At 43.8% G+C, this 26,654-nt stretch overlaps 1 protein-coding gene across 2 annotated transcripts in view; it reads right to left on the bottom strand.

Moving 5' to 3' along the window:
• Nucleotides 1-26,654, bottom strand: part of dnajc2 (DnaJ (Hsp40) homolog, subfamily C, member 2) — a 55,277-nt gene that overhangs the window by 10,933 nt on the left and 17,690 nt on the right. For both annotated transcript variants that reach the window (XM_072471319.1, XM_072471320.1), the window contains 7 exons: nucleotides 19,600-19,675; nucleotides 16,702-16,800; nucleotides 16,290-16,431; nucleotides 14,305-14,385; nucleotides 7,075-7,140; nucleotides 4,067-4,158; nucleotides 742-863 (listed from right to left, as the gene is read on the bottom strand). In XM_072471319.1, the coding sequence (XP_072327420.1) occupies nucleotides 742-863; nucleotides 4,067-4,158; nucleotides 7,075-7,140; nucleotides 14,305-14,385; nucleotides 16,290-16,431; nucleotides 16,702-16,800; nucleotides 19,600-19,675 (678 nt within the window). The remainder of the gene's footprint in view (nucleotides 1-741; nucleotides 864-4,066; nucleotides 4,159-7,074; nucleotides 7,141-14,304; nucleotides 14,386-16,289; nucleotides 16,432-16,701; nucleotides 16,801-19,599; nucleotides 19,676-26,654) is intronic.

Here is a 26,654-nt window from a genome sequence, read left to right as displayed (position 1 = left end):
GCAAGTTGCTACATTTGTTAAAATGGATTCTTTACCTTCTTGTACAGCTCTTAGCCAGTTTGGTAGCTGAAATATAAAGATTCCAAGACAAGCCTAGGGTATATTATTTGGTTGCAAAGAGGATCTATATTTTTCAAGACATTTTTTGATTCAATTTGAAATCTTTGCAACAAAAACTATAGATGAATGATAATGGGAGACTACACCATATATACCATAGAGTCTATATTAGGATGACTAAAGGGCTGCGAGGCGTAAGAATTTCTCAAGTGCGTTGAGGAGAATTGTTTGGCTCAGTGTTTTCCAGGCCAATAAAGGAGGAGGCATTGCTAGAATGGTTTCTGGGGATTGAGGTTCATCAAATGTCAGCAAGGATTTATTTAAGGACCAACGATTATAGTATCATGTTAGCTATGAAAAAGGACAAACAGCAATTAAACTAAAAATATTTAATTGGAGGAGGGCCACTTTCTGTGAAGTGAGAATGGGCAACTTACAATCAGAGATTGACTGGCCAAATTGGAAGAGAATGCTTTTAAAGAGGAGAATTGTCAGATACATTCAAGGTATGTTCCCACAAGGGGCAAGGTAGGACAACCAAAGCCAGAAATGCTTTCCTGCAGCTGACAACTCTGGTGTGATTTTCTCTCAACATTTAAAAAAAAAATGATTCCAGCAGAAATCAAGTTGTAATACATCCAAAATTAAACCGGATAGACACTTGCAGCTTTTAATCCTTACTTTCTCTTTCTCCTCTTGTTCTTTTCTTTTTGCTTCAACTTTTGCCTTCTTTTCTGATTCTTTCCTTGCCTTTTCTTCTTCTTTAAACTTTTTTATTCTAGGGTCACAGCTGTAAGCAGTATCTATCAAGCAAATCACCACATTAAATGTTCAGTGCTACATGGCATTTTATGCTACAGAATTTCATTGGTATATAGAAACATATACTTTGATGTCATAGAATCATACCTTTCGGTCCATCGAGTGTAACAACAAAACTACAATAATCCCACCCCAGCACTTGGCCCATAGCCTTGAATGTAATGGCATTTCAAGTGCTCTTCCACGTCCTTGTGATAAACTTATAGACTACCCAACAAAGGCAAGAAACAGATACTGTAAATTGGCAGCATGGTAGCACAGTGGGAAACACTGTTGATTCACAGCTCCAGGTTTGATTCCCGGCTTGGATCACTGTCTGCGTGGAGTCTGCATGCTCTCCCCAGTCTGTGTGGGTTTCCTCCGGGTGCTCCGGTTTCCTCCTACAAGTTCTGGAAGACGTGCTGTTAGGCAATCTGGACATTCTGAATTCACCCTGTGTACCCGAACAAGCGCCAGAATGTGGCGACTAGGGGCTTTTCACAGTAACATTACTGCAGTATTAATGTAATACTACTTGTGACAATAAAGATTATTAGTATAATTAGTTATTTGAACAATAATATTAAAGGGAAGGGTCGTGCACAGCAGTAGGTTCAGGCTGGGGCTTGTGAAGATACAGACTCAACGGGTTCAATGACCCTCCCTGTGCTGTACCAATCTATGGTGACAAAATGGAGTGCTGTTGTTACGTGACTGTCCATATTCTTTTTTTCAAAAATATTTTTATTAAGGGATTTGAAATTTTTTATAAAAATAACATAGACAATGACATCAACATGGTATGATAAAAGATTTCCCAGCTCAATCTTCACACACCCCAACAATAAAACAACAATCTGGCCTTCCCCCCTTCCCCCCCATCCCTTGAGAGAGAGGAAACACACCTACAGGCAACTGAAGGCAGAGGTGCAACAAAGAACTCGCGACCCAAGGAGCAGATGGTGGGTGGAAAGAGTGCAGGAGACTCAACAACTCGCCGACAACCACGATGGGCACGGCTTCTTCAGCACAATCAAAACCATCTACATCCAACTACCCAGGGACCCACCCCACTGAGAGCCAAAAACGGAGCTCAAAGACAGAGGCAGTCAATGCCAGCTGGAGAGAGCATTTTGAGGATCTCCTCAATCAAGGCACAGCTTGCAACACAAGCGTCCTCAACAACATCCCGCAGCACGCTACACGCCACCATCTCCATGCAATCCCAGCTCACCGTGAGGTCGTAAAAGCCACCTGGCAGCTGAAAAACAACAAGGTCTCTGACACAGACGGAATCCCTGCAGAAATATTAAAATGTGGCAGAGAGGCACTCTTGACAAGAGTTCACAACCTCATCCCCCTTGTCTGGAAGGAAGAGAGCATACCGGACGATCTCAGAGGCACCTTAATTGTGACCATCTTCAGGAAAGGAGACAGGTCCGACTCCGGAAATTAGAGGGATTTCCCTACTCTCTGCCACAGGAAATACGTGCGAGTACTCCTCAACCGCTCCTCCCAGTGGCTGAAAAGCTCAATGGGCATCATCTTCAGTGTGCAACAAATCCAGGAAGAATATTGGGAGCAGCATCAACCTTTGTACATGGCCTTCTTTGATCTCGCCAAGGTCTTCGACTCTGTCAACCGTTAGGGATTGTGGAACATCCTCCCCAAATTCGGCTGCGTGCAGAAATTCTTCACCATTTTCTACCTGCTCCACGATAACATGCAAGCCATGATCCTCACCAATGGAACCATCACAGACCCAATACTTGTGCAGGGTCAAACAGGGTGGCGTCATCACTCCAACACTCTTCTCCATCTCCTTCACAGAGTGGAGCTAACCTACCGGACAAGTGGGAAACTGTTCAACCTCCGACCATTCCAGACCAGAACCAAGACCACCCCAGCCTCTGACATCGAGCTGCAGTACGCAGGAGTCACCTGTGTGTGCTCACATTCATCGTCAAAGCATTCACCGAGGAATATGAGAGAATAGGCCTTAGATTAAACATCTGTAAAACAAAGATTCTCTACTATTCCACTCCTGCCACACAAAACTTCCCCTGACCATCAAGATCCATGCCGGGCCCTTGGACAATGTGGATCGTTTCCCATACCTTGGGAGTCTCCTTTCGGGGCGAGCAGACATTGACGATGAAATCTAGCATTAGCCGTCGGATGCTTGAGGAACAGCGTGTTCGAAGACAGAGACCTCAAATCCAGCACCCAGCTCATGGTCTACAGACCAGGCATGGTCCCCGCCCTTCTGTATGCATCAGAAGCATGGACAATGTACAGCAGACACCTCAAATTCCTGGAAAGATACCACCAACGTTCCCTCCGCAAAATCCTGCAAATCCACTGGCAGGATAGGCGTGCCAACGTGAGCGTCCTCTCCCACGCCAATATCCCCAGTATTGAGGCATTGGTCACGCTCGACCAACTGCGATGGGCAGGCCATTTTGCCCGCATGCCCAATTCAAGACCCCCAAAACAAGTGCTCTACTCCGAGCTCCACAATGGCAAGCGATCACAGGAGTGCAGAGGAAACGCTACAAGGACACTCTGAAGCCTCCCTAAGTAAATGCAAAATCCCCATCAACATGTGGGAAATGCTTGCCTTAGAACACACAAACTGAAGAAGCATCTGCGAAGACACCAATCACCTTGAGCGTCACAGATTGGAACAGACAAAGGCCAAGTGTAAACAGCAGAAAAAGAGCACAGAATCCAGAGCGTCCAACCCACCCACCTGATCAAACACCACCTGCCAAACCTGTGACAGAGTCTGCGGATTGGACTATTCAGCCACCGCAGAACCCACCTCCCCAGAGTGGAAGCAAGTCACCCTCAGCCCTGAGGGACTGCCCAAGAAGAATCTTTTCAGGACCATGCGACTGAGATATCCTAATCGGCAAGTCATTCTGTGCCCCACTCAACACATCTCCATGGAGGTGCCACTAAGATCATGATAACAAAGAGCAGGTGGCAGAGAGGAAAATCTAAGCCTACAGAACCTTGTCTTACAACACTGTGTATTCTACTCCTATTAACTCAGTTACTTCTTGCTTTAAATTAACCAGTAACTCAAATAAAGTATTTAAATAAACAGCACATGAAAATAATTGAATTAATAGGTAATTCAAAACCACTTCCAATTAACAGGAGCATGTAAAAAGGTTTTCAGAAAATCATCTTAACTTACCAACTAGTGTTCTTATCCTGTTCATTTCTTCTTTCTTTCTTTGTGCTCGAGCTGCTCTGTTTTGCTTCTCAATCCATTTTCTCTCATCTCGGCTTCAAACAGAATCACAAAGTATTGAGAATATATTACTGATGCTCTTTAATTCTGAGCGTATTTGGACAGGTGTTACGATCCTAATTGGTGTTATAACTGGAAGGGAAGATCCCAAAACAGAAACCTGGCTCAAACGATCATAACTTTTACTTTTTTTTATAAAACGTGGAGGAACAGTCACAGGACCACAAGAAAAAACACTTATTAAACATCTAAAAATTGGGTTATTTTACAATACGTCTTTACTCCCATCTTACCTAAACAAATACAGATTTTAAGATTAATATATATTCCAAGGGACTTCTTAAGCTACAATGGTCCCATTAACATAAAGTCCTTTTTAAGGAGACAGAGTGGCTGTGGTCAAATACACACAGTCTACTTTGAACCCAAGCTAGTGTCTGTAGCTTTCTTCTCAGAATCCTACTAAATGATTGTCACATGTGATTTTCCAAACTCCACTGCCCAAAACACACTTTAAATCCTCTCTCGTAATAATGCTTTCCCTTCGGGGCTTGCATTTCAAAATCCAGTCCAGGTTTTATAAATGGCTCTTTGAACCCAAGCTTCCGCTCCACTTTTAACATCAAATCCAGTCCAGGACTTAACAATAAAGCCTTTTAAGTTTCGTTTGTTTTAACTGCTTTTGCACAAACTCCAAGATACAGCCACCAATTTTCATAGTTATTTCAATTCACATTCAACAGGCTGTAGTAAAATCTCACGAACCTGAAAATCACTTCAGATATCTTTCTAGCATCTCGGCCTTCTTCTCAGTTCCGTCTGTCTTTTTACTGAACAGTGCTCTGTTCTTGTACCTTTAACCTCAGATTTCTTAGAAACGTCACTTCATTTCTCTTGTTTCCTTAGCTAGCAATCCTTCAGATCTCTGCACTTGTTTTCTTGACTATTACTCCATGGTATGACTTTTCTTCTAGCAAAGCTGAGAAATATGTTCCTTCTCTCATCTCCTAAACCCTTCTCTCATCTCTCTTACTAATCTCTAACTGTAATCAAATTAGTTAAACTAAAACTTTAAAGCTTTTTTAAAAATCCTTACAAGGGCCTCCAGTTGCTAAGCAACCCCCACATGCTAATGACTTATTATTCACGCTGTAGCCCTTTGTAAGCACAGAACTTAACCAACCCCAACACATACAAGCACCTTTGTCCAGCATGAATCTAACTATAGGTTTTACCCTTCCAGGCACAGAAACATTAAATTAAACTCACTTAAGACTATAACTTATTTCTAATGTTTACCAATACAATTATATATCCCTTAAAACTACCCTTGTTTCCCTAACACAGGGTTCCAAACTATGTTGAGCTTGTGCTGAAACAGTTCAATCTGTACATATAACTCTCAGAATTGAAGACTGTATAGAGTCATCACATTTGCAAAGTTGGATTAAAAAAATAAGCGGAGCAACAATAGAATCAATTAAATTAAAAACAGTTGGAAACACATGGCATGTCAAACTGCTTCAGGCTTTGAAAATTCAAACAATGAACAGTTGAGAAAAGCAAGCTATCTTTAATGGTCAACCTTTTCACATTAAAATAATTACTATCAGTCAGACGCTAGTTAAAACATTAGTGTTGTGGGTGGCATGGTGGCGCAGTGGTTAGCACTGCTGTCTCACGCGCTCAGCTTCCGGGGTCAATCCCAGCCCCGGGTCGCTATCCGTATGGAGTTTGCACATACTCTCAGTGTTGCATGGGTCTCACCCCTACAACCCAAAGATGTGCAGGCTAGGTGGACTGGCCATGTTAAATTGCCCCTTATTTGGGAAAAAAATAACAATTGGGTACTCTAAATTTATTCTAAAAAATAAAAAAACCTTAACAGTGCTAATAGTTCAATCTCATCCTTGCTCGAAGTATAAATCAGGCTTAGGGTGGCATTGTGGTATTCTAATGTGCAATGACATAGATCAGAATGACTCCTTTTTATGCTTGCAATTTTCACTTGCTAAGTTCCAACTGTTTTCAAAAGAAAAAAATCAACACTGACAATAATGCGTCACCTACAATTGCATCATTATGCTAAAAGTTGAAGCTGAAATATTAATGTTTAAAAGCTGAGTAAACTCACCCAGTGGGCATATCTGCTGTGCATTATATCCCCATAAATTCCTAAAAGAAGTGGGAGTATGTGGTTGCCAATGCAGCTGCTGATCGGATCTCACTCAAGTGATCCTATAGTTAACCATCTTGCTATAGTCACACAAAGCGAATGGCCATTTGGGAAAACTATGCAGTTACACAGCAACAACAAATTCCTGCATGAGCGAGCCACCGCATTTCTTTTTGTTTTCCGGGGGGGTCAATCGTTTGGTTGGGTCAGGGGGAAGTGGGAGCATGTCTATCCACGTTTATCCAGGATCTTGCCACTTTCAACATTGACAAGATGAGGCGTACTATTCTATTGCCTTTTAAAAAATACTGCGACTGTTTCAATTATACAAATGACAGAAGTAAAGCTTCATAGAATCTGTAGAATCCCTACAGTACAGAAGGAGGCCATTCAGCCCATCGAGCGTGCATCCACCCACCAAAAGAGGCTCCCACCTAGGCCCACTCCTCCCGCCCCATCTCCTTAACCCCACCTAACCTGGACATCTTTGGACTGTGGGAGGAAACCAGAGCACCCAGAGGAAACCCACGCAGACACGGGGAGAATGTACAAACTGCACACGGTCACCCAAGGACGGAATTGAACCTGGGTCCCTGGCGCTGTGACACAGTACTGCTAACCACTGTGCCGCCCCCTTCAATTGTCGAATTTGGATTTTTAGTGAACAATTAGGTCTGCCCAGATGAGAATTCACATCAATCTTTCTATATTGATTATGCCAAAGGATTTTTTAAAAATGTTGAATAAATCCGAAAAGGATTCAAAGATTACATACCATTCTGCTTTTTCTTTTTCTTCTTCGTCCAAGTAAGAAAATTCCCGCCAAGAGTCAAAGTTATACCTGAACAGAAAAGATCTTGAGCATTAACAATGAAGAAGAAGCTCACTTCAATTAAATACATGACAAAATATTGCAAAATGACAAGAACATGTTGTACAAATAGAAGCTCAACCCAGTACCAAAGTAATTCCGAGGCTGTGTAGCCTGCCGCATTCATTCAGGTAGCAATGACAACACTCTGACTATCTGAAATAAAATCAGAGATTGGTGGAAATACTCAGCAGGAAAGGCAGCATCTGTGGAGAGAGAAATCCTGGAGCTTCATTAGAGTCTGACAAAGGTAATCAATCTGGAACACTAACTCGGTCTCTCCCCACAGATGCTGCCAAGAGTATTTCCAGCATTTTGTTTATTTTATATATTGCAAAATATAGCTGCCAATTTGCACACAGCAAGGTCCTGCAAAGGATTTTTAAAATGTTTTTATTATTTTATGCTAATCAAATAACTAGGGACCTCAGTCAAACATTAACATACTTTAGATAATACAACACTCCCTCAGTATTACAAAGTGTCAACCAGAATACATGGAGTATAAACCACTGCTGCCAAACTGTAGCAATTTAAAAAATTTTTTTTTTTTAATTCTCCTCCATTTTCACATTTTCTCCCACAATTACATCCATCAACGATAAACAATAATCAGCAAGATACGTCAGTCCCCATAATAACAACAACGATCCCATCTACCCACCAACCCCCAAACCTCAACTCGCATGTTTACATAAACAAATGACAAAAATAAATCAGGGATTACCCGTAGTCACCCTTAATCTTACACAGCTCTGCCCCCCCCCCCCCCCCCCCCCCCCCACCCCAGGTCTCCAGCTCCTCCCGTCCACTGCCTCTTGTAAAACTCCTCCCCCTACCCTCGGTTCCTTCCCCCCCAACTTTCCACCACGGCTAGACCACTCGGATCCTGTTCTGCCAGGCTCCGATGGCCGCAGCCCCTCCCCCACCTCACTCCCGTTCACTGGCCGGCACACACCGGCCAGCGTAGAGGCCCCCGCCCGGGTCCCTTTCCCACTTGCCCGGCCCCAGGAAAGCCCAAAGATCCCCTTTTAGCACACAAACCCCACCTATCCACCTACTCCCCAAAGAACTCTCATTTTGAGTGAAAGTCCCATCCCTTCCCTCGTCCAAATATATACCACCTTGGCTCCTTTAATCTCTACACCCGCGCGCAGTGATACAAAAAAGAAGAAAATACAGTCATGAGGTTACATCGGCACATGGCCATTCCTCAGTTTGTCAGTTCTGCCACAGTCCTTCTGCTTTCGCAAACTCCTCCGCTGCTTCCGCCGTTCCAAAATAAAAGTCCCTGAGCTTGTAAGTCACCCTCAGCTTCGCTGGATATACAATGCCGCACCGCACCTTGCTAATGTACAGTGCCCTCTTCACCCGGTTGAAGGCAGCCCGCCTCCTTGCCAGCTCCACCGTAAAGTCCTGGTATACACGTATACCAGCTCCAGCCCACTGCACCACCCGCTTCTGCTTGGCCCAGCTCAGGACCTTCTCCTTCACCCTGTACCTACGGAAGCACAGAGTCACTGCCCTTGGCGGCTCACTCGCCTTTGGTACAGGCCTCCACGACCGATGAGCCCGATCCAGTTCATATCGGGAGGGGTCCTCCCCCTCCCCCAGTAGTTTTGCCAGCATCGCAGCAAAATACTCAGTCGGCTTCGGTCCTTCAACTCCTTCGGGCAGCCCCACAATCCTCAAGTTCTGTCTCCTGGATCTATTTTCCAGGTCTTCCATTTTTCCTCGCAGATCCTTGTTAGTATCAATCACCTTCCGCATCTCTTTCCCCATCGAGGCAAGTTGATCACTGTGCTGCAATAACGTCTCCTCAACTTCCTTTAGCGCCTCCCCTTGCTCTCGCACCTCCGCCACTGCGCTCGCCACCTCCGTCCTCACCGGGGAAACCGCCTCCTCCACCAGCACACTCAAAGCCTCCCTCATCTCCTTCCTCACCGTCTCCATGCATTTCGCAATCTGCGCCAACTGCTTTTCAAATTCCGCAGACATCACCTTGGTTATTTCTTCAGCCGTAAGCAGTGCGGCCTTCCCTGGTGCTCCAGCCTCCATTTTTCCTGGTGACCCCGCGGTGACCTTTCCACTCCCCGACAGACCTCCAGCTGGTTTTTTTTCTGCCGTTTTTCTGCTCACCCTCGACATTTTTCTTTGTTTTTTTTCCCTCCTGTGTCTTCTCAGTGCCTCCTCCGTGCCTTCTCCCTTCTGCCGCCTCCACGGACCCTGGGACCGGGCTTAAAGCCCCGAAATTGCCGTTCCCGAGCGTGGGCCCTCCATTGTGCGGCCGCCTCCCGCCCACCGTCACCTGAAGTCCCCAACTGTAGTAATTACACCACATGGATAATTTTTAAAAATGTTTTAAATCGGAGTGAGAAAGAAAGGCAATTTATAAACACATCTTATAGAAACAGAATAGTTTTAGAACATGTAGATAAATTAAATTGTACTTGCACTGATAAAGGAATAGCTACAGTGAAGAAAATGTGCACAGAAGGAAAACAATGCAATATTTGATTGGAAATGAATTTTCCTTAGAATTATCAGAATCTATTTTGATGGAACTGCACTTGCAATATTCAAAATTAAACACATTCTGTCACTGTCATTTATAGGCTGCTGATAAATGACTAGTATTATCAATAAACTCAGAAGCACAATAGTAATTTAGTACCGCTACTAAAAGCTAAACTTACACATTGACCCTCTTCATGTTATTCCCACAGGACTGTGGAATTATAGAATTGCATTCATGTTCAAGCGTCCCAGATTCCATTGAAATGTACTAACTCTAAGCTATAAAGGATCAGGAATCAAACGTACTATTTGGGGGTTGGTTTTGATTCAATCTCCTTCCAAATTATGCTGACAATTTTAAAATGGCATCCAGTGATTATTGTTTAATAGCATGATGTCATGCTACAAATCAATGTTGTGATTGTGTGATCAGCTTATGATGGCCAGGTGAGCAGATTGCTAAGTGATTGCCATAATGTACAAAACATCATTCAGAAGCATCTGGAATTTAGTCTATGTTCTAGAAAGAACGTGAAGACACTGTTGAGGAGATTTATGAGAATGGTTCTGGGGTGATGGATTACAATTACGTGGACAGACTGGAAAAGCTGGCATTGTTCTCCTTACAGCACAGGAGACCAAGGGAGATTTGATAAGAGCTGTTAAAAATCATTGAAAGGTTCATAGAATCATAGAATTTACAGTGCAGAAGGAGGCCATTCGGCCCATCGAGTCTGCACCGGCTCTTGGAAAAAGCACCCTACACAAGCCCACACCTCCACCCTCCACTCGTGAGGGAGTTGAAAGGTGGGTCAGTAAATTTACAGACGATACGAAGATTGGTGGAGTTGTGGATAGTGAGGAGGGCTGTTGTCGGCTGCAAAGAGACATAGATAGGATGCAGAGCTGGGCTGAGAAGTGGCAGATGGAGTTTAACCCTGAAAGGTGTGAGGTTGTCCATTTTGGAAGGACAAATATGAATGCGGAATACAGGGTTAACGGTAGAGTTCTTGGCAATGTGGAGGAGCAGAGAGATCTTGGGGTCTATGTTCATACATCTTTGAAAGTTGCCACTCAAGTGGATAGAGCTGTGAAGAAGGCCTATGGTGTGCTAGTGTTCATTAACAGAGGGATTGAATTTAAGAGCCGTGAGGTGATGATGCAGCTGTACAAAACTTTGGTACGGCCACATTTGGAGTACTGTGTACAGTTCTGGTCGCCTCATTTTAGGAAGGATGTGGAAGCTTTGGAAAAGGTGCAAAGAAGATTTACCAGGATGTTGCCTGGAATGGAGAGTAGGTCTTACGAGGAAAGGTTGAGGGTGCTAGGCCTTTTCTCATTAGAACGGAGAAGGATGAGGGGCGACTTGATAGAGGTTTATAAGATGATCAGGGGAATAGATAGAGTAGACAGTCAGAGACATTTTCCCCGGGTGGAACAAACCATTACAAGGAGACATAAATTTAAGGTGAATGGTGGAAGATATAGGGGGCATGTCAGAGGTAGGTTCTTTACCCAGAGAGTAGTCGGGGCATGGAATGCACTGCCTATGGAAGTAGTTGAGTCGGAAACATTAGGGACCTTCAAGCAGCTATTGGATAGGTACATGATTACGGTAGAATGATATAGTGTAGATTAATTTGTTCTTAAGGGCAGCACGTTAGCATTGTGGATAGCACAATTGCTTCACAGCTCCAGGGTCCCAGGTTCGATTCCGGCTTGGGTCACCGTCTGTGCGGAGTCTGCACGTCCTCCCCGTGTGTGCGTGGGTTTCCTCCGGGTGCTCCGGTTTCCTCCCACAGTCCAAAGATATGCAGGTTAGGTGGATTGGCCGTGATAAATTGCCCTTAGTGTCCAAAATTGCCCTTAGTGTTGGGTGGGGTTGCTGGGTTGTGGGGATAGGGTGGAGGTGTTGACCTTGGGTAGGGTGCTCTTTTCAGGAGCTGGTGCAGACTCGATGGGACGGGTGGCCTCCTTCTGCACTGTAAATTCTATGATAATCTATGATTAATCTAGGACAAAGGTTCGGCACAACATCGTGAGCCGAAGGGCCTGTTCTGTGCTGCATTTTTCTATGTTCTAAGTTCTATCCCCATAACCCAGTAACCCGCCCCAACACCAAGGGCAATTTTGGACACTAAGGGCAATTTAGCATAGCCAATCTACGAAACATGAACATCTTTGGACTGTGGGAGGAAACCGGAGCACCCGGAGGAAACCGACGCACACACGGGGAGAACGTGCAGACTCCGCAAGGCAGTGACCCAAGCCGGGAATTGAACCTGGGACCCTGGAGCTGTGAAGCAATTGTGCTAACCACTATGCTACCGTGCTGCCCTAAGATAGAGTAAATTAAGAGAAACTGTTTCCAATGGTTGAAGGGTAAATAATCAGTAGTCACAGATTTAAGGTGATAAGATTGCTAACAAATCAGAGGCAACAGAAGGAAACCCCCTTTTTAAAAAAAAATACAATGAGTGGTTAGGAGTTGGAATGCACTACCAAATAGGGTGGTAAAAAGTTTCAAAGGTAGCTTTAAAAAAAAAGATAAATACTTGGGAGGAAAAAATTGCACGGATATGGGAAAAGGTGGTAGAGTTGCATTGTTGGGATTAAATAAAATAGTGACACGATATTGAGGAAAGATATTAGCACAGACAACGTGGAACCTGTATGGGTTGAGTTAAGAAACACCAAGGAGCAAAAAACATTCATAGGGGTGGTATACGGACCACCAAACTGCAGTGGTAATGTTGGTAATAGCATTAGATGGGAAATCAGAGATGAATGAGATAAAGGAACATCTGTGAGCATGTTTGACTTTAACCTGCAAATAGATTGGGCGAGTCAAATTACTCACAATAGAGGAGGAATTTCTGGAGCATAAACGGGATGATTCTGTACCGATACGTTGAGGAACCAAGGGAACCGTCAACTTGGACTGGGTATTGTGTAATGAGAAAGGATTAGTTGGCAATCTAGTTGTGAGATAACCCTTGGGGATGAGTGACCATATGATAGAATTTATTATCATGTGGATAGTGAAGTAGGGGATTCTGAGACTAGGGTCCTGAATCTCAATAAAGGTAACTATGATGGTTTGAGGCATGAGTTGGCTCTGATGGACTGGGAAACATTAGTGAAAGGATGGACAATGGACAGGCAATGGCAGGCATTCAAGGAACGAATAGGTGAACTCCAAAAGTGGTTTACTCCTATTTGGTGCCAAGTAGTGACCAAACCATGGTTTACAAGGGAAATTAGAGCTAGTATTAGATTCAAAGAGGGGCATACAAATTAGCAAGGAAACGCAATAGACTTGAGGACTGGGACCAATTTAAAATTCAGCAAAAGTGGACCAAGGGGTTGATTAAGAAGAGGAAAATATAAAACGAAAGTAAACTAGTAGGGAACTTAAAACGGACTGTAAAAGTTTCCATAGGTATGTAAAGAGAAAAAGATTGACAAAAACAAATACAGGCCCTCAGTCAGAAACAGGGGAATATATATCAGGGAACAAAGAAATAGCGGAGGAACTAAATTTGTACTTTGCTTCTGTCTTCACAAAGTATTAGTAGAGAAATGGTTTTGGGGAAATGAATGGGATTGAAGCTGGATGAATCTCCAGGGCCTGACAATCTTCATCCCAGAGTACTGTTCATCCCAGGAAGTAGGCCTAGAAATAGTAGATCCATTGGCGGTCATTTTCCAAAATTCTTTGGATTTTGGAACGGTTCACACAGATTGGAGGGTAGCTCATGTAAGCCAACTATTCAAAAAGGGAGGGAGAGAGAAAACAAGTAACTATAGACCAGTGAGCCTAACATCAATAGTAGGGAAGTTGCTAGAGCCCATTATCAGGGATAACAAAGCACAGCATTTGGAAAGCGGTGGTATAATCAAAGTAAGCATGGGTTTACGCAAGGGAAAAATATCATGCTTAACAAATTAACTGGAATTCTTTGAAGATGAGTTGACCAAGGAGAACCGGTGGATGGGGTTAATTTAGACTTGCAGACGGCATTTGACAAGGTCTCACATTGTTAATGTCAGGTGTATGCTTTATTAATTAACAGCAAAAAATGGGTAGAATCCGTTTGGTAATTTCAAATTATCCATCTGATCTACAGTAATAGGTCATAGAATTTACAGTGCGGAAGGAGGCCATTCGGCTCATCGAGGCTGCACCAGCCCTTAGCCCCACTTAAGCCCACACCTCCACCCTATCCCCATAACGCAGCAACACCACCTAACCTTTTTAGACACTAAGGGCTATTTAGCATGGCCAATCCACCTAACCTGCACATCTTTGGCTAAGTTTGAAAGGCAGCATGCAAGACAATTATCTGATTGACTGCTTAAATGAGATGGGAAGCTTCTCCTGATACTGCAGCAAGTTCCCTTCCCTGCACCAAGCTAATTAACTCTCTTCCGCTTTCTTTTATAACTTCCTTATTCCTTCTGCTAAAATGCTGTAAAATAACTTGGGACATTTTGTGCCTTAAAGATATAAATGCACAAATTTTTGTTAAGGCTGCAGCAGTAGGTCATACATTTTGTAGATAAACACTAACTAACATCTAAAAGACAGTAGGCTACAAAGCAAAATAAACTTACCAGAACGAATAAAAAGAATCTACTTCTTCAATGGAAGAATTCAAATTGCCCAGTTTCGGGACATGTTTCTGTTTGGACCATCTGAGAACAACATTTATATTTTTCTTAATCAAATGTTGGCAAAATACAATGCAAGGCAAGTCGTATAAACAACAAATTAAACTAAAATAAATAATGAGATTACAAAGTAGTGCTAAACCACATTCAAAAGTCTGCATTTGAACAAAAAGAAGCCAAATCCAAATTGAGAAATACGCTGATTAAAGTAATTGAGGCACATTGGATTTACAAAACTCCATGTTCTGTAAAAACAAATTTTGAAATGATGTTGATTGAACAATGTATTGTATCAAATTATATAAATTTATTCAAAATTAAAAGGGACCAACAAAATTGTTAATGTCAGTGAATTTAATATTAACAGAGGCCTAAAGAAAGAGCTATGCTTTAAAAAAATTTTAAGTGAGAGGTGAAGGGCAAATTACCTCACACTGAAGGGATGGAGCAGAGAGACAATAATTGTTTGGTAGTACAGAACTTGAATATTGCTATAAAGAGACACGTTGTCAAAGTTTTATGTCTTGCACTCATCTGGACAATTCGCAAGAATGCCAAATATGAAGGGATCAACAATTCATATTGCATGAGACGAGAATGCTGATTGATAGGCAAGTGGATTCTGGGAGAGGCATTGCCATGGAAAATATACCAATTAACTGATGACTGACAAGTGTGGCTTATTAGAAGCTACATATATTAGAAGCTACATATATTAAAACGCAGGGCCCTGTCCTTTGCAGACAGAAATATCGTACACATATTGCACCTTTTTTAATTAAACAAAATAGGCAACAGCCGTTCTCTGGTTCATTCCCCAGGGCAATGCCTTGACCAGAGTCAACCGGACTGGTTTGAATTTAAACAAAGTTTGGAGATTAATTGTCAGTCATCAGTTGACAGGTGTATTCTCCATGGCAACACCTCTACCAATCAGAGACCACTTGACAATCACTTAGCACTCTCTTTTCATGCAGTATAAATTGTTGTTGCCTTTACATTTGGTATTCTTGTGAATTGTCTTGGATGCAAGACAAAACCTTTGACAACATGCATCTTTTTAATAACATGAATTTAATTCCATGTGCCAATGGTAGAATCATAATTTTTCATGCTTAAGCAAATTTGCTTTCTTCCTAGATGATTCCAAGTTCTCAAAGGAATCAGTCAATTTAATTTATCGAATGCATTCAAATGATTGTTTGCGTGAAGAATAATACAAAACTAGGCTTGAAAATGCCTAAATGCGCTGCACAAATTGAAAGCTATTAGCATCTTTACCAAATGGGAATACATAATTGTCCGTTATGTTGCTTTTATTCAGTTATATCCTAGACAAGTAAAATTTTGATAGTACAGTCTGAATATTAATCTTTGAGACAATTGGGTAAATGTTTTGAACGTTGTGATAAGGGATTACTCCGGCATAAACATGCCGCTGTGAACACAATCTGCAGCTTCCAATAGCTCTAACAATCTATTACAATGTAACAAGAGTTCAACTTCTTACCAATAATACTTAATGGATCTTATAATGAAGCTTACTGTTCTGGCCCAAATGGAGTGAGCTACCTTGCATTAATGAAATGAAATGAAAATCGCTTATTGTCACAAGTAGGCTTCAAATGAAGTTACTGTGAAAAGCCCCTAGTCGCCACATTCCGGCACCTGTTCGGGGAGGCTGGTACGGAAACTGAACCCGCGCTGCTGGCCTTGGTCTGCTTTACAAGCCAGCTATTTAGCTCATAAGACTTAATTTATATTTTAACAGGCAATATTTACTGATGTGCATAGATTGTGCTGTTACGACTTAGTTCAATATGTTCTCCTCTCTTACTAATGACCTGGTCGTGGAAAAATAAGCCACTACCAGGATTTCAATACGTTCAAACTTTCCACAGCAAAGTAATTAGAGATTGGTCCTTCACCTGGTATTCCGTTCAAAAGCTGACAAAAACACCTCAATGAAGTTCTCTTTTGCCTCACTTTTAGAAGGTATTGCATTGTCAAATGTAGGGTCAACACTGTCAAATGCTCGGCGTTTCAAGGGATCTGACAGTATTTCGTTGGCTGAAATATTAGGAAAATGCTGTTAACAAATGAAATAGTAAACATCTTAACTCATCAGAAGGTAAAGATCAACCAACAGATAAAATTAGTTACAATGAAAACCCTCCCCATAATTTTTAGTCAAAATATAATTGAAAATTTTTCACAAAGTATGTTTTCCACATTACAGCAGGGGTTTAAATATCTGACCTTCAGATTCATTTTTAACAATTAATACAGGACATTTGCACAAATGATTTACTTCTGAACCACACACTTGTACAATCTTACCTTTTGTAATACATGTAAAATAGTCATTGTCCCCTTCACCTATCTGTTCTCCTGTGGCTTTCCTTTTGTCAGGGTGATGTTTCAATACCATTGTTTTATCTGAAAGAGAATAGGGCAGTTTACAATAGATTTACTTCGCTTCCATTTAATACATTTCTGAGCAAAAAACTGTTTTAAACATTTAATCATTGCTGAAGGCTGCATTTACAATCCTGAATAAATCATGTCCCAATTGTCTGTACAAAGATTTCCATGAAATTAGTCATGCGCATACCAGGAAGGGTTAATCCTCCTCTTTGTACGTACTCAGTTTGGTTTACAGTTTAATATATACAGGGCTGAACTTCCGCAGAGTGGTAATCTAGAGTTGGATTGCCACTCCACTCCTAAATCACAGCGCCTGGGGCCTGGGTCCAATTCCTGGTTTGGGTCACTGTCTGTGTGGTGTCTGCACGTTCTCCCAGTGTCTGCGTGGGTTTCCTCTGGGTGTTCCGGTTTCTTCCCACAAGTCCCGAAAGGCGTGCTTGTTAGGTGAATTGGACATTCTGAATTCTCCCTCAGTGTACCCGAACAGGTGCCGTAGTGTGATGACTAAGGGATTTTCACAGTAACTTCATTACCGTATTAATGTAAGCCTACTTATAACACTAATAAAGATTATCACTTACCTGGAAATCTAGCCACTGCCTTCTCGCCCGATTTTTCGAGTCAGGCAGGGCGGGAACAGTGTAGGGCAATGTGCTCCTGAGGCCTTCAGTGGAGGGCTGGAGAGTCAGAGGCAAGGAAGCCAAACCCCCCTTTTTTTTTGATGCAGGACTAGCTACTATAAATCAAGGACTATTGTTACCCAGGATTTGGAAGTAGTTTTAATTCTAAATCTTCCCGGTAACTATTACTGTAAGACCATGGGAACCATCCGAAGTTTGCAGCTTTAAACATACTCTTGAATGGTTCGGATTGTAGGGCAATTGCCCAATGCTAGTTTGAACTTCCCTGGCAATTCTTACCCAGGGACTTCAGTGGGGGCAGTTAGAATGCTGGTGGTCTTGTTTTGGAAGTCTGTTTAAAGATTGGGTTGTCAAATATAGATCTGTGAAACCCTTAGTTTGTAAGCGGATGATGAGAAATTCTCAAAGCCAAACTGTTCCAGCTGCAAACTGTTGGCATGCTATTTCTGCTGCCTTAGGCTTAGGATAATTTTTTAAAAGTAGAAATAGAGATAAAGTATGTGTTTTCTATTGGTAGCTGATTTTGAGAGTTTGGACAGGAAAGTATGCTAATATTTAAAAGGCGATCCCAAGCACAAAAATGTGAAAACTGCCTATGATTGCTGGTGACATAACTAGGGTTTTAGCTTTAAAGAATCAATGCTGGAAAGTTCCTGAATTTATGACTGACCAGCCTGATTAAGTTAAAACTCATTTAAGCTATACGACCAGTGAAGTCACAAAATTAAAATGTTTATGATTTGGAACCCCATGAATGATAGTAATAATAGTTATTTGTGGTGAAATTTTCTCTAATTTAAATTGCTGTTGCTAAGCCACTAATGTTTCAATGCATTCACCGCAGATGGTCAAATGAAGCTGCCCGATAAATCTACTGAATTTCTTTGAATTAAAAAAGGACCACTGTATAGAATTAGAAAAGAAATACCTACAATGATTTTATTTACATCCAAACAAAGTTTTCAAAAGCAGGGCTTAAAGTTGTCTTCACAAAACGTGACCAAGCACACAACACAAACAGAAATTGCTGTTACAGAAATATCATAGCACCTTCAGGAAAATGCATGATTAAACGTGAAAATTCAAAGATTGCTGTCTGTGAAGCACCACCCTGTGATGAGAATCCACAGAACGCCTAGAGTGCAGAAGGAGGCCATGTGGCCCATTAGGTCTGCACAGACCCTCCAAAAGAGGACTCTACCTAGGCCTACTCCCTTGCCCTATCCCTATAACCCCATGCATTGATCATGGTCACTCCACCTATCCTGAACATCGTTGAACTGTGGGAGGAAACCCACGCAGACACTGGGAAAGCATATAAACTCCACACAATCACCCAAGGCAGGAATTGAACCCGCGTCCCTGGCACTGTGAGGAAGCCGTGCTAATCACTGTGCCACCGCACTGCTTAGCTTAGCAAAAATAGCATCTTGTTGTCTGTATCATCATTCAAATACATCGAACAGCATGAAGCTCCTGTACTTGCATGGTGGATACATATTATACTCACTGTAGAAAGTTAGTGCTTGTCTATTTCAGTCTAGGCATCCTTTTATTGTTAACTTTCAATCAACCTCGCTGACAATAAAAACAGTTCTACGTGTAGAATTTCATTCCTTTGATTATTATTGCAGGTCTTTTTTCTCTCAATATGATTTTTCTTTCACTCTCTTTCTAACTTGCACTTGGTTTAGACCATGCACTATTAATTTCACAAACCTTCAGTCTGAGTGGTTAAGGACATACACAGTTGCTTTTTTTTCGTCTCAATCCCAGATGCTCTGTGGAAGGCACCACACCATTTTATATCACAGGTCCAGCAATTTGCTGCACAAAATATCAGAAGCATGAAACAGGCATGGGAAATTCTAACTAAGAGCAGGCACTATTTATCAGCCTGCCACAGCAATTTCCGGGCCAACGCCAAGAATATAAAAATGTTGTATTCCACACAATGTTGTATCAAAATTAATATATAGTTGTCCTCATCACCATGCCCAAACATTAAGAGACAATGAAGCATTTTTACAATCAACTTCCAACTCTTTGTATATAGATCAAGGCCGAATAAAGCCAAGTTCAAATCCCTTGAAACATATTATATCAGGAAAGGTGCAAGAATAATAAAGACCCAAAAGTGAATGAATCCTTCAGATCAGAAAATACTTACGTGCAGCTTTGATTTGCCTCTGTGTTGCTTTGTATCTCAAATGTGCAAGCCCCAGAATTGCATAATGATCTTGATTCTATGAAAGGTACAAAAATCAACTGTCAAATTAACAATGAAAGTATAAAGATAGATATCTCAGATTAACAATAAACCATTTCACTCAGACCAGGATGAGTTACTGGTATTTAATAGCTTCCCGTTTACCAGATGATTTACAAGCAAACAGAAGCTTCTACAACTTTTGGTGCACGGTAGCACAGTGATTCTGCACGTTCTCACCTTGTCTGCGTGGGTTTCTTCCAGGCACGCCGGTTTCCTCCCACAAGTCCCAAAAGACGTGCTTGTTAAGCGAATTGGACATTCTAACCTCAGTGTACCCAAACAGGTGCCGGAGTCCCTCAGTGTACCAAATTTTTATAGTAACTTCATTGCAATGTTAATGTACACCTACTTGTGACACTAATAAAGGTTATTATTGATTATTATAATGGAAGTTTTTCTCCAGGATATTCTGCATTACCAGTGCCTTTAACCAAACCCTATCACCTTAACAGCAGAGGAAACAAAAGCCAGATTGCATCACATTTACTACTTTCATAAAGGGTTATTTATTAAAAGCTTAAGTAGAAGCTAGTTGGCTATCCCCACCTACAATATACCCTATTGGATCCTTTTGGACCTTATTGAACTTATGAGGCTTAAAGTCATGTTGTGCTGTTGGTAGAATATGCCAAACAGTGGAAAGGATCAAATTCAGTTAAGCATGGGACAATGTGTTGCAGTTGATTCATGGTACAGAACCTTGCTAAAAAAAGACAGGCTGTTGAAGCTTTTCATCTTGTACTCATCAGAATAGTGGGCGGCACAGTGGTCAGCACTTCTGCCTCACAAATTTAGGCACCCAGTTCAATTCCAGCTTCGGGTAACTGTCCGTGTGGAGTTTGTACTTTCTCCCAGTGCCTGCGTGGGTTTCCTCCAGGTGGTCCGGTTTCCTCCCACAGTCCAAAGTTGTGAAGGTTAGGTGGCGTGGCCATGCTACGTTGCCCTTAGTGTCCAAAAGGTTAGGTGGTTTTATTGGGTTATGGGGATAGGGTGGCGGCATGGGCTTAAGTAGAGTGATCTTTCCAAGGGCAGGTGCAGACTCGTAGTGCCAAGTGGCCTCCTTCTGAGCTGTAGGGAATCTATGATGACAAACACAAGAATGCCAAATTTCAAAAGGAGCCAGAATTTATTTATTTAAGTTTTTAAAAAAAAGTTGAGTACCCAATTCTTTTTTCCAATTAAGGGGAAATTTATGTGACCAATCCACTTACCCTACACATCTTTTTGGGTTGTGGGAATGAGACCCACACAGACACGGTGAGAATGTGCAAACTCCACACAGACAGTGATCAAACCCAGGTCCTCGGTGCCGTGAGGCAGCAGTGCCAACCACTGCGTCGCCCACAGGAGCAAGAATTTATACTGCATGTGAAAAGGGTACTGATTGGTTCACAACTAGAATCTGATTGATCAGAAGTTGCCCATGGAGAATGTACAAGGGAACTAATGTCCCACTTGCATTTAATTCAAAAATCACCAATGCCTGTATGTTTCTTTTGTTCTGCAGAGGACAGGTCCCTATGTATGAACATATGCAGTTTGTAGCAAATGTAAGTGAGCCACATTGTGAACTTTGCTGATCTTTTTAAAAAGTGTAATTCTTAGCACACTCAGCTTGCCCAGCAACAGTTGCCCAGTCGTGAAATCTAAGATTAGATACTATGTTCTGAGTTTTGCAAGCACAAGAGCTGCTTATTGCGAAGAGCCATTGGAACGTACACCCAGAGTACCTGGCATTGAAACTCATATACCACATTATTCATTCATTTGTGCAGTACCATAGAATCCCCACAGTGCAGAAGGAGGCCATTCGGCACATTGAGTCTGCACCTACCCTCTGAAAGAGCACCCTACCTTGACCGACTCCTCTGCCCTATCCCCATCTAACCTTTGCACACTAAGGAGCCATTTAGCACAGCCAATCCACCTAACCTGCACATCTTTGGATCGTGAGGGGAAACCGGAGCACCTGGAGAAAACCCATGCAGACAGGCGGAGAATGTACAAACTCCACCCAAGAAAACAATCGAACCCGGGGACCCTGACACTGAGGCAGCAGAGCTAACCACTGTGCCAGCCAGAACATAGGTAGGCAGCATGTCCTCTTAGTTTGATGGAAGCATCCCATTAGTGGAAAATGCCACTTGTGTTGTGACTGAATAATAGCAGTGTGAAATAGCTAGCTTCACCAGTTCCTCAAATTTTCAAGATTCTTTCCTCTGAAGGGTAATGTGAGGTAAACTGTGCCCTTCTCAGGTCTGAAAGACAATTTGTGAGTATGCACAATACACAGTGAGCAATGACCTGCCCAGGGTAACCATTATTCCACCTGACAGCTCTCTATTTTGGCATCAAGCCTGCACGGTGAGTAAATGGCCCAGGCCCTATTTAGGATATCGCCAGTAAGGCTAATCTTAAAGCGCATGGAGCTATAGGAATCCCAATTTGTATATTGGCCAGTGACTTGAGGAAGAAAGTAGTAGAGAACCCATTAGAAAATTTCTCAACTAGATCTTTGAGGAAAGGGAGCTCATTAGACTTTTTGATTTGATTTTTGATTTGTCACATGTACCGAAGTACAGTGAAAAGTATTTTTCTGCGGCCGAGCGAACGTATACAGTACGTACATAGTAGTCAAAAAGAATAATCACCAGAGAACATTGACAAATGGTACATCAACAAAGTGATTGGTTACAGTGCGGAACAAGGGACCAAACAAAGCAAATACATGAGCAAGAGTAGCATAGGGCGTCCTGAATAGTGTTCTTACAGGGAACAGATCAGTCCGAGGGAGAGTCCTTGAGGAGTCTTGTAGCTGTGGGGAAGAAGCTGTTCCTATATCTGGATGTGCTGGTTTTCAGACTTCTGTACCTTCTGCCTGGTGGAAGGGTCTGGAAGAAGGCAATGCCTGGGTGGGAGGAGTCTCTGATAATGCTGTCTGCCTTCCTGAGGCAGCGGGAGGTATATACAGAATCAATGTGGGGGTGGCAAGCTTGTGGGATACTTTGGGCTGAGTTCACCACACTCTGCAGTTTCTTGCGATCTTGGACCGAGCAGTTGCCATACCAGGCTGTGATGCAGCCGGATAGGATGCTCTCTATCGCACATCAGTAGACGTTTGCGAGAGTCAATGCAGACATGCCAAATTTCTTTAGCTTCTGTAGGAAGTAGAAACGTTGTTGGGCTTTCTTGACTGTTGAATCAACGTGAGTGGACCAGGAGAGACTGTTGGTGATGGAACTTAAAGCTATCAACCACCTCCACTTCGGAGCCATTGATGCAGACGGGAGTGTGTGTCATGCGATGTTTCCTGAAGTCGATGATCAGTTCCTTGGTCTTTTCGACATTGAGAGAGAGGTTGTTTTCGGTACACCATGCAACCAAGTGATTTATTTCCCTCCTGTAGTCTGATTCATCGTTGTTTGAGATATGGCCCACCACAGTCGAATCATCCGCAAACTTATAGATTGAGTCAGAGTTAAATCTTGCCACACTGTCATGTGTGTATAGGGAGTACAGTAGAGGACTGGGCACATATCCTTGCGGGGCCCCGGTGTTGAGGACTATTACGGAGGAGGTGCTGTTGCCTATCCTTTTCTTTTAATAAACATTTTATTGAGGTACTTCTTTGGCATTGTAACAGCAACAAAATAAACAATGTACATAACAAGAAAAATATTAACATAGTGCAAATACCACCTCCCTCTCCCACAGGTCCCACCATTACATACCCACCTAATCTACGCTAGCCTCACCAACCCCCCTTCTGCTGACGATTAATTCTCTGCGAAGAAGTCGACGAATGGTTGCCACCTCTGGGCGAACCCTAACAGAGACCCTCTCATGGCGAACTTAATTTTCTCCAGGCAGAGGAAGCCAGCCATGTCCCTCCATGCTAGTAATATCCGCCTCCGGGCTACCAGGGAAGCAAAGGCCAGAACATCTGCCTCTTCCTCCTCCTGGATTCCTGCGACACCCCGAAAATCGCCACATCTGGTCTCATTACCACCCTCGTATTTAATACCTTGGACATGGCATCGGCAAAGCCCTACCAAAATCCCCTCAGTTTTGGACATGCCCAGAACATGTGGACATGGTTCGCTGGCCCCCCCTGCACACTTCGCAAACCTGTCTTCCACCCCAAAGAATCTGCTCATCCAGGCCACTGTCATGTGAGCCCGGTGAACGACCTTAAATTGGGTCAGATATCGAAATTCATTTCCCCCCGCCAATGCAAACTTCTCCTCCAGCGCCCTCATACTCGGGAAGCTTCCTTCTATAAATAAGTCCCCCATCCTCTCGATCCCCACTCTCCGCCAAATTCGGAACCTCCCGTCCATCCTCCCTGGGGCAAATTGGTGATTATCGCAGATTGGGGACCATACCGATGCCCCCTCTGCTCCCACACATCTCCTCCACTGCCCCCAGACTCTCAGGGACGCCACCACCACTGGACTGGTGGAGTACCGCACCGGCGGGAACGGTAGAGGGGCTGTTACCAACGCCCCCAGACTTGTGCCCTTGCAAGAAGCCGCCTCCATGCGCACCCACGCCGGCGCCCCCCCCCCCCCCCCCCCCCCCCCCACCCCGGCGCCCCCCCCCCCACCCCACCAGCCTCCTCCCCACCATGGCTATATTAGCCACCCAGTAATAATTGCTGAAATTCGGCAGCGCCAGCCCACCATCCCCCCCGACTCCGCTCGAGCATTGCCCTCTTCACTCGCGGAGACTTGCCCCCCCACACAAAGCCCACAATAACTTTATTGATCCGCTTAAAAAAGGACCGCGGGATTGGGAGGCATTGAAAAACGAATAGGAATCTTGGGAGGACCATCATTTTTACCGTTTGAACTCTGCCCGCCAGAGACAACGGGAGCGCATCCCATCTCCAGAAATCCTCCTTCATCTGATCCACCAGCCGGGCCAAATTCAATTTGTGAAGCCTGTCCCAATTCCTCACCACTTGGATACCCAGGTACCTGAAACTGTCCCCTATCACTCTGAACGGCAGTTCCCCCAGTCGCCTCTCCTGACCTCTCACCTGGACCACAAACATCTTGCTCCTCCTCATATTGAGATTACCACCCCCTTGAGGCCCACATAGCAGCTCTATTGCCAGCGCAAACAGCAGTGGGGAGAGGGGGCATCCCTGTCTCGTCCTCTGGTGCAGTCTAAAATAGTCCAACGTCGTCCTGTTTGTCCGTACACTTGCAACCAGAGCCCGGTACAGCAACCTAACCCAGTCAATAAAGCCCCTCCCAAATCTGAACCGCTCCAGCAGCTCCCATAAATAATCCCACTCAACCCGGTCAAAAGCTTTCTCCGCATCCATCGCGACCACTACCTCCACCTCCCTACTCTCCGGGGGCATCATGATCACGTTTAACAGCCTTCTTACATTGGCCACCAGCTGTCTGCCCGTAACGAACCCAGTCTGATCCTCCACAATAACGTCCGGTACACAGTCCTCAATTCTGGAGGACAAAGTTTTGGCCAGCAGTTTGGCATCTACGTTCAACAAGGAAATCGGCCTGTAAGACCCACATAGCTCCGGATCCTTGTCCCGTTTCAGGATGAGTGAGATCATGGCCTGTGACATCATTTGGGGCAGAACCCCTCTTTCTCTAGCCTCGTTAAAGACCTTCATCGGGACTTCCGGTGGCGACTGTGAGGGAGTAGGTCGCACATTTGGTGGCTCCCGCTCTAGCTAGACAGTCGGACCTTTCCCCCGACTTTTTTTGCGTTTATAAGCGCTGGACTTGAAGAAGCAGTGAACAAGTGTCTGGTGTATATATTGGTTTATGGAACAGAGAGCCCGAAGGGATCGAAAGGGAAGAAGCAAAAAGACAGGCTCGAGCTGGGTGTTGGCTGCAGCAGCGGACAAGGTGGCCGGTGTCCAGACCCCTGGGGCTTCGGCACAACCATTAACGGAGGAGCTGATGCAGGTCATCCGGGAAGGCTTCGCCAGACAGAACCGGGAATGTCTGAACCTGATTAAGGAAACGGTGGAGAGGATGGAGTAGAGGCTAGATGCCCAGGAACGAACGAGAAGGTGCTAGCTGAACAGGAGGAACACCAGACGGCGGTGGAGATGGAGGTGGGGATGCTGAGGGACCGGCAAAAAAGGCTGCTGGAACGGGTAGAGGACTTGGAGAACAGGTCCCGTCGGCAAAACCTAAGGATTGTTGGCCTCCCGGAGGGGGTGGAGGGGGCTGATGCCGGGGAGTTTGTGGCAAACATGTTCCAGAAGCTGCTGGGGATGGGGCTCTCCCCCGACCGTTGGAAGTGGATCGGGCGTACAGAGCGCTGGCGGGGATGCCGCGACAGGGAGACGCCCCTCGGGCGATGGTGGTCAGGTTCCACAGGTACCTGGACAAGGAGCACGTCCCGCGGAGTTGTAAGTGGGACAACAGCATTTTGCGGGTGTACCAAGATCTAAGCGTGGAAGTGGCCAAGAGGAGGGCAGGCTTTACTCAAGTCAAGTCGATCCTGTTCAAGAAGCAGCTTAAGTTCGGACTGCTGTATCCGGCGCGACTTTGGGTTACGCATGAGGACCAACATCATCACTTTGAGTCGCCCGAGGACGCTATGGAGTTTGCCAGGAGGAAAGGACTGGTGCTAACTTGAGAACATTCTGCTCTTAAGCTTGAGAAACTGTTTTTCCTGTTCGTTTTAAATGCTGTTTGCACTGATTTACTCGTTCGTTCATTTTCGTTCTTGGCTTTTTCTCTTCGATAACTGTGTTTTGTTTAAGAAGGGGAAAGTAGTTCTAAAAAATTATTCGATTTCGGTGGGTTTTCTATGTTGTGAGGGGGATGGTGGTGGGAATTTTTGACTTTGTATTATTTTGAGTAGTATTACTTTGATCTGTATTATGGCGAGAGTTTGGCTTTGTTTTTCTTTACACTGACTGTGGTTGGCGTCTGTTTCTTTAAGTGGGCGGTTGTCGGGCT

The sequence above is a fragment of the Scyliorhinus torazame genome, chromosome 13, assembly GCF_047496885.1.
Source record: "Scyliorhinus torazame isolate Kashiwa2021f chromosome 13, sScyTor2.1, whole genome shotgun sequence".
NCBI classification, from domain to species: Eukaryota; Metazoa; Chordata; class Chondrichthyes; order Carcharhiniformes; family Scyliorhinidae; genus Scyliorhinus; species Scyliorhinus torazame.
The sequence above is the reverse complement of the archived record's forward strand: the minus strand, read 5'-3'. Positions and strand labels throughout refer to the sequence as shown.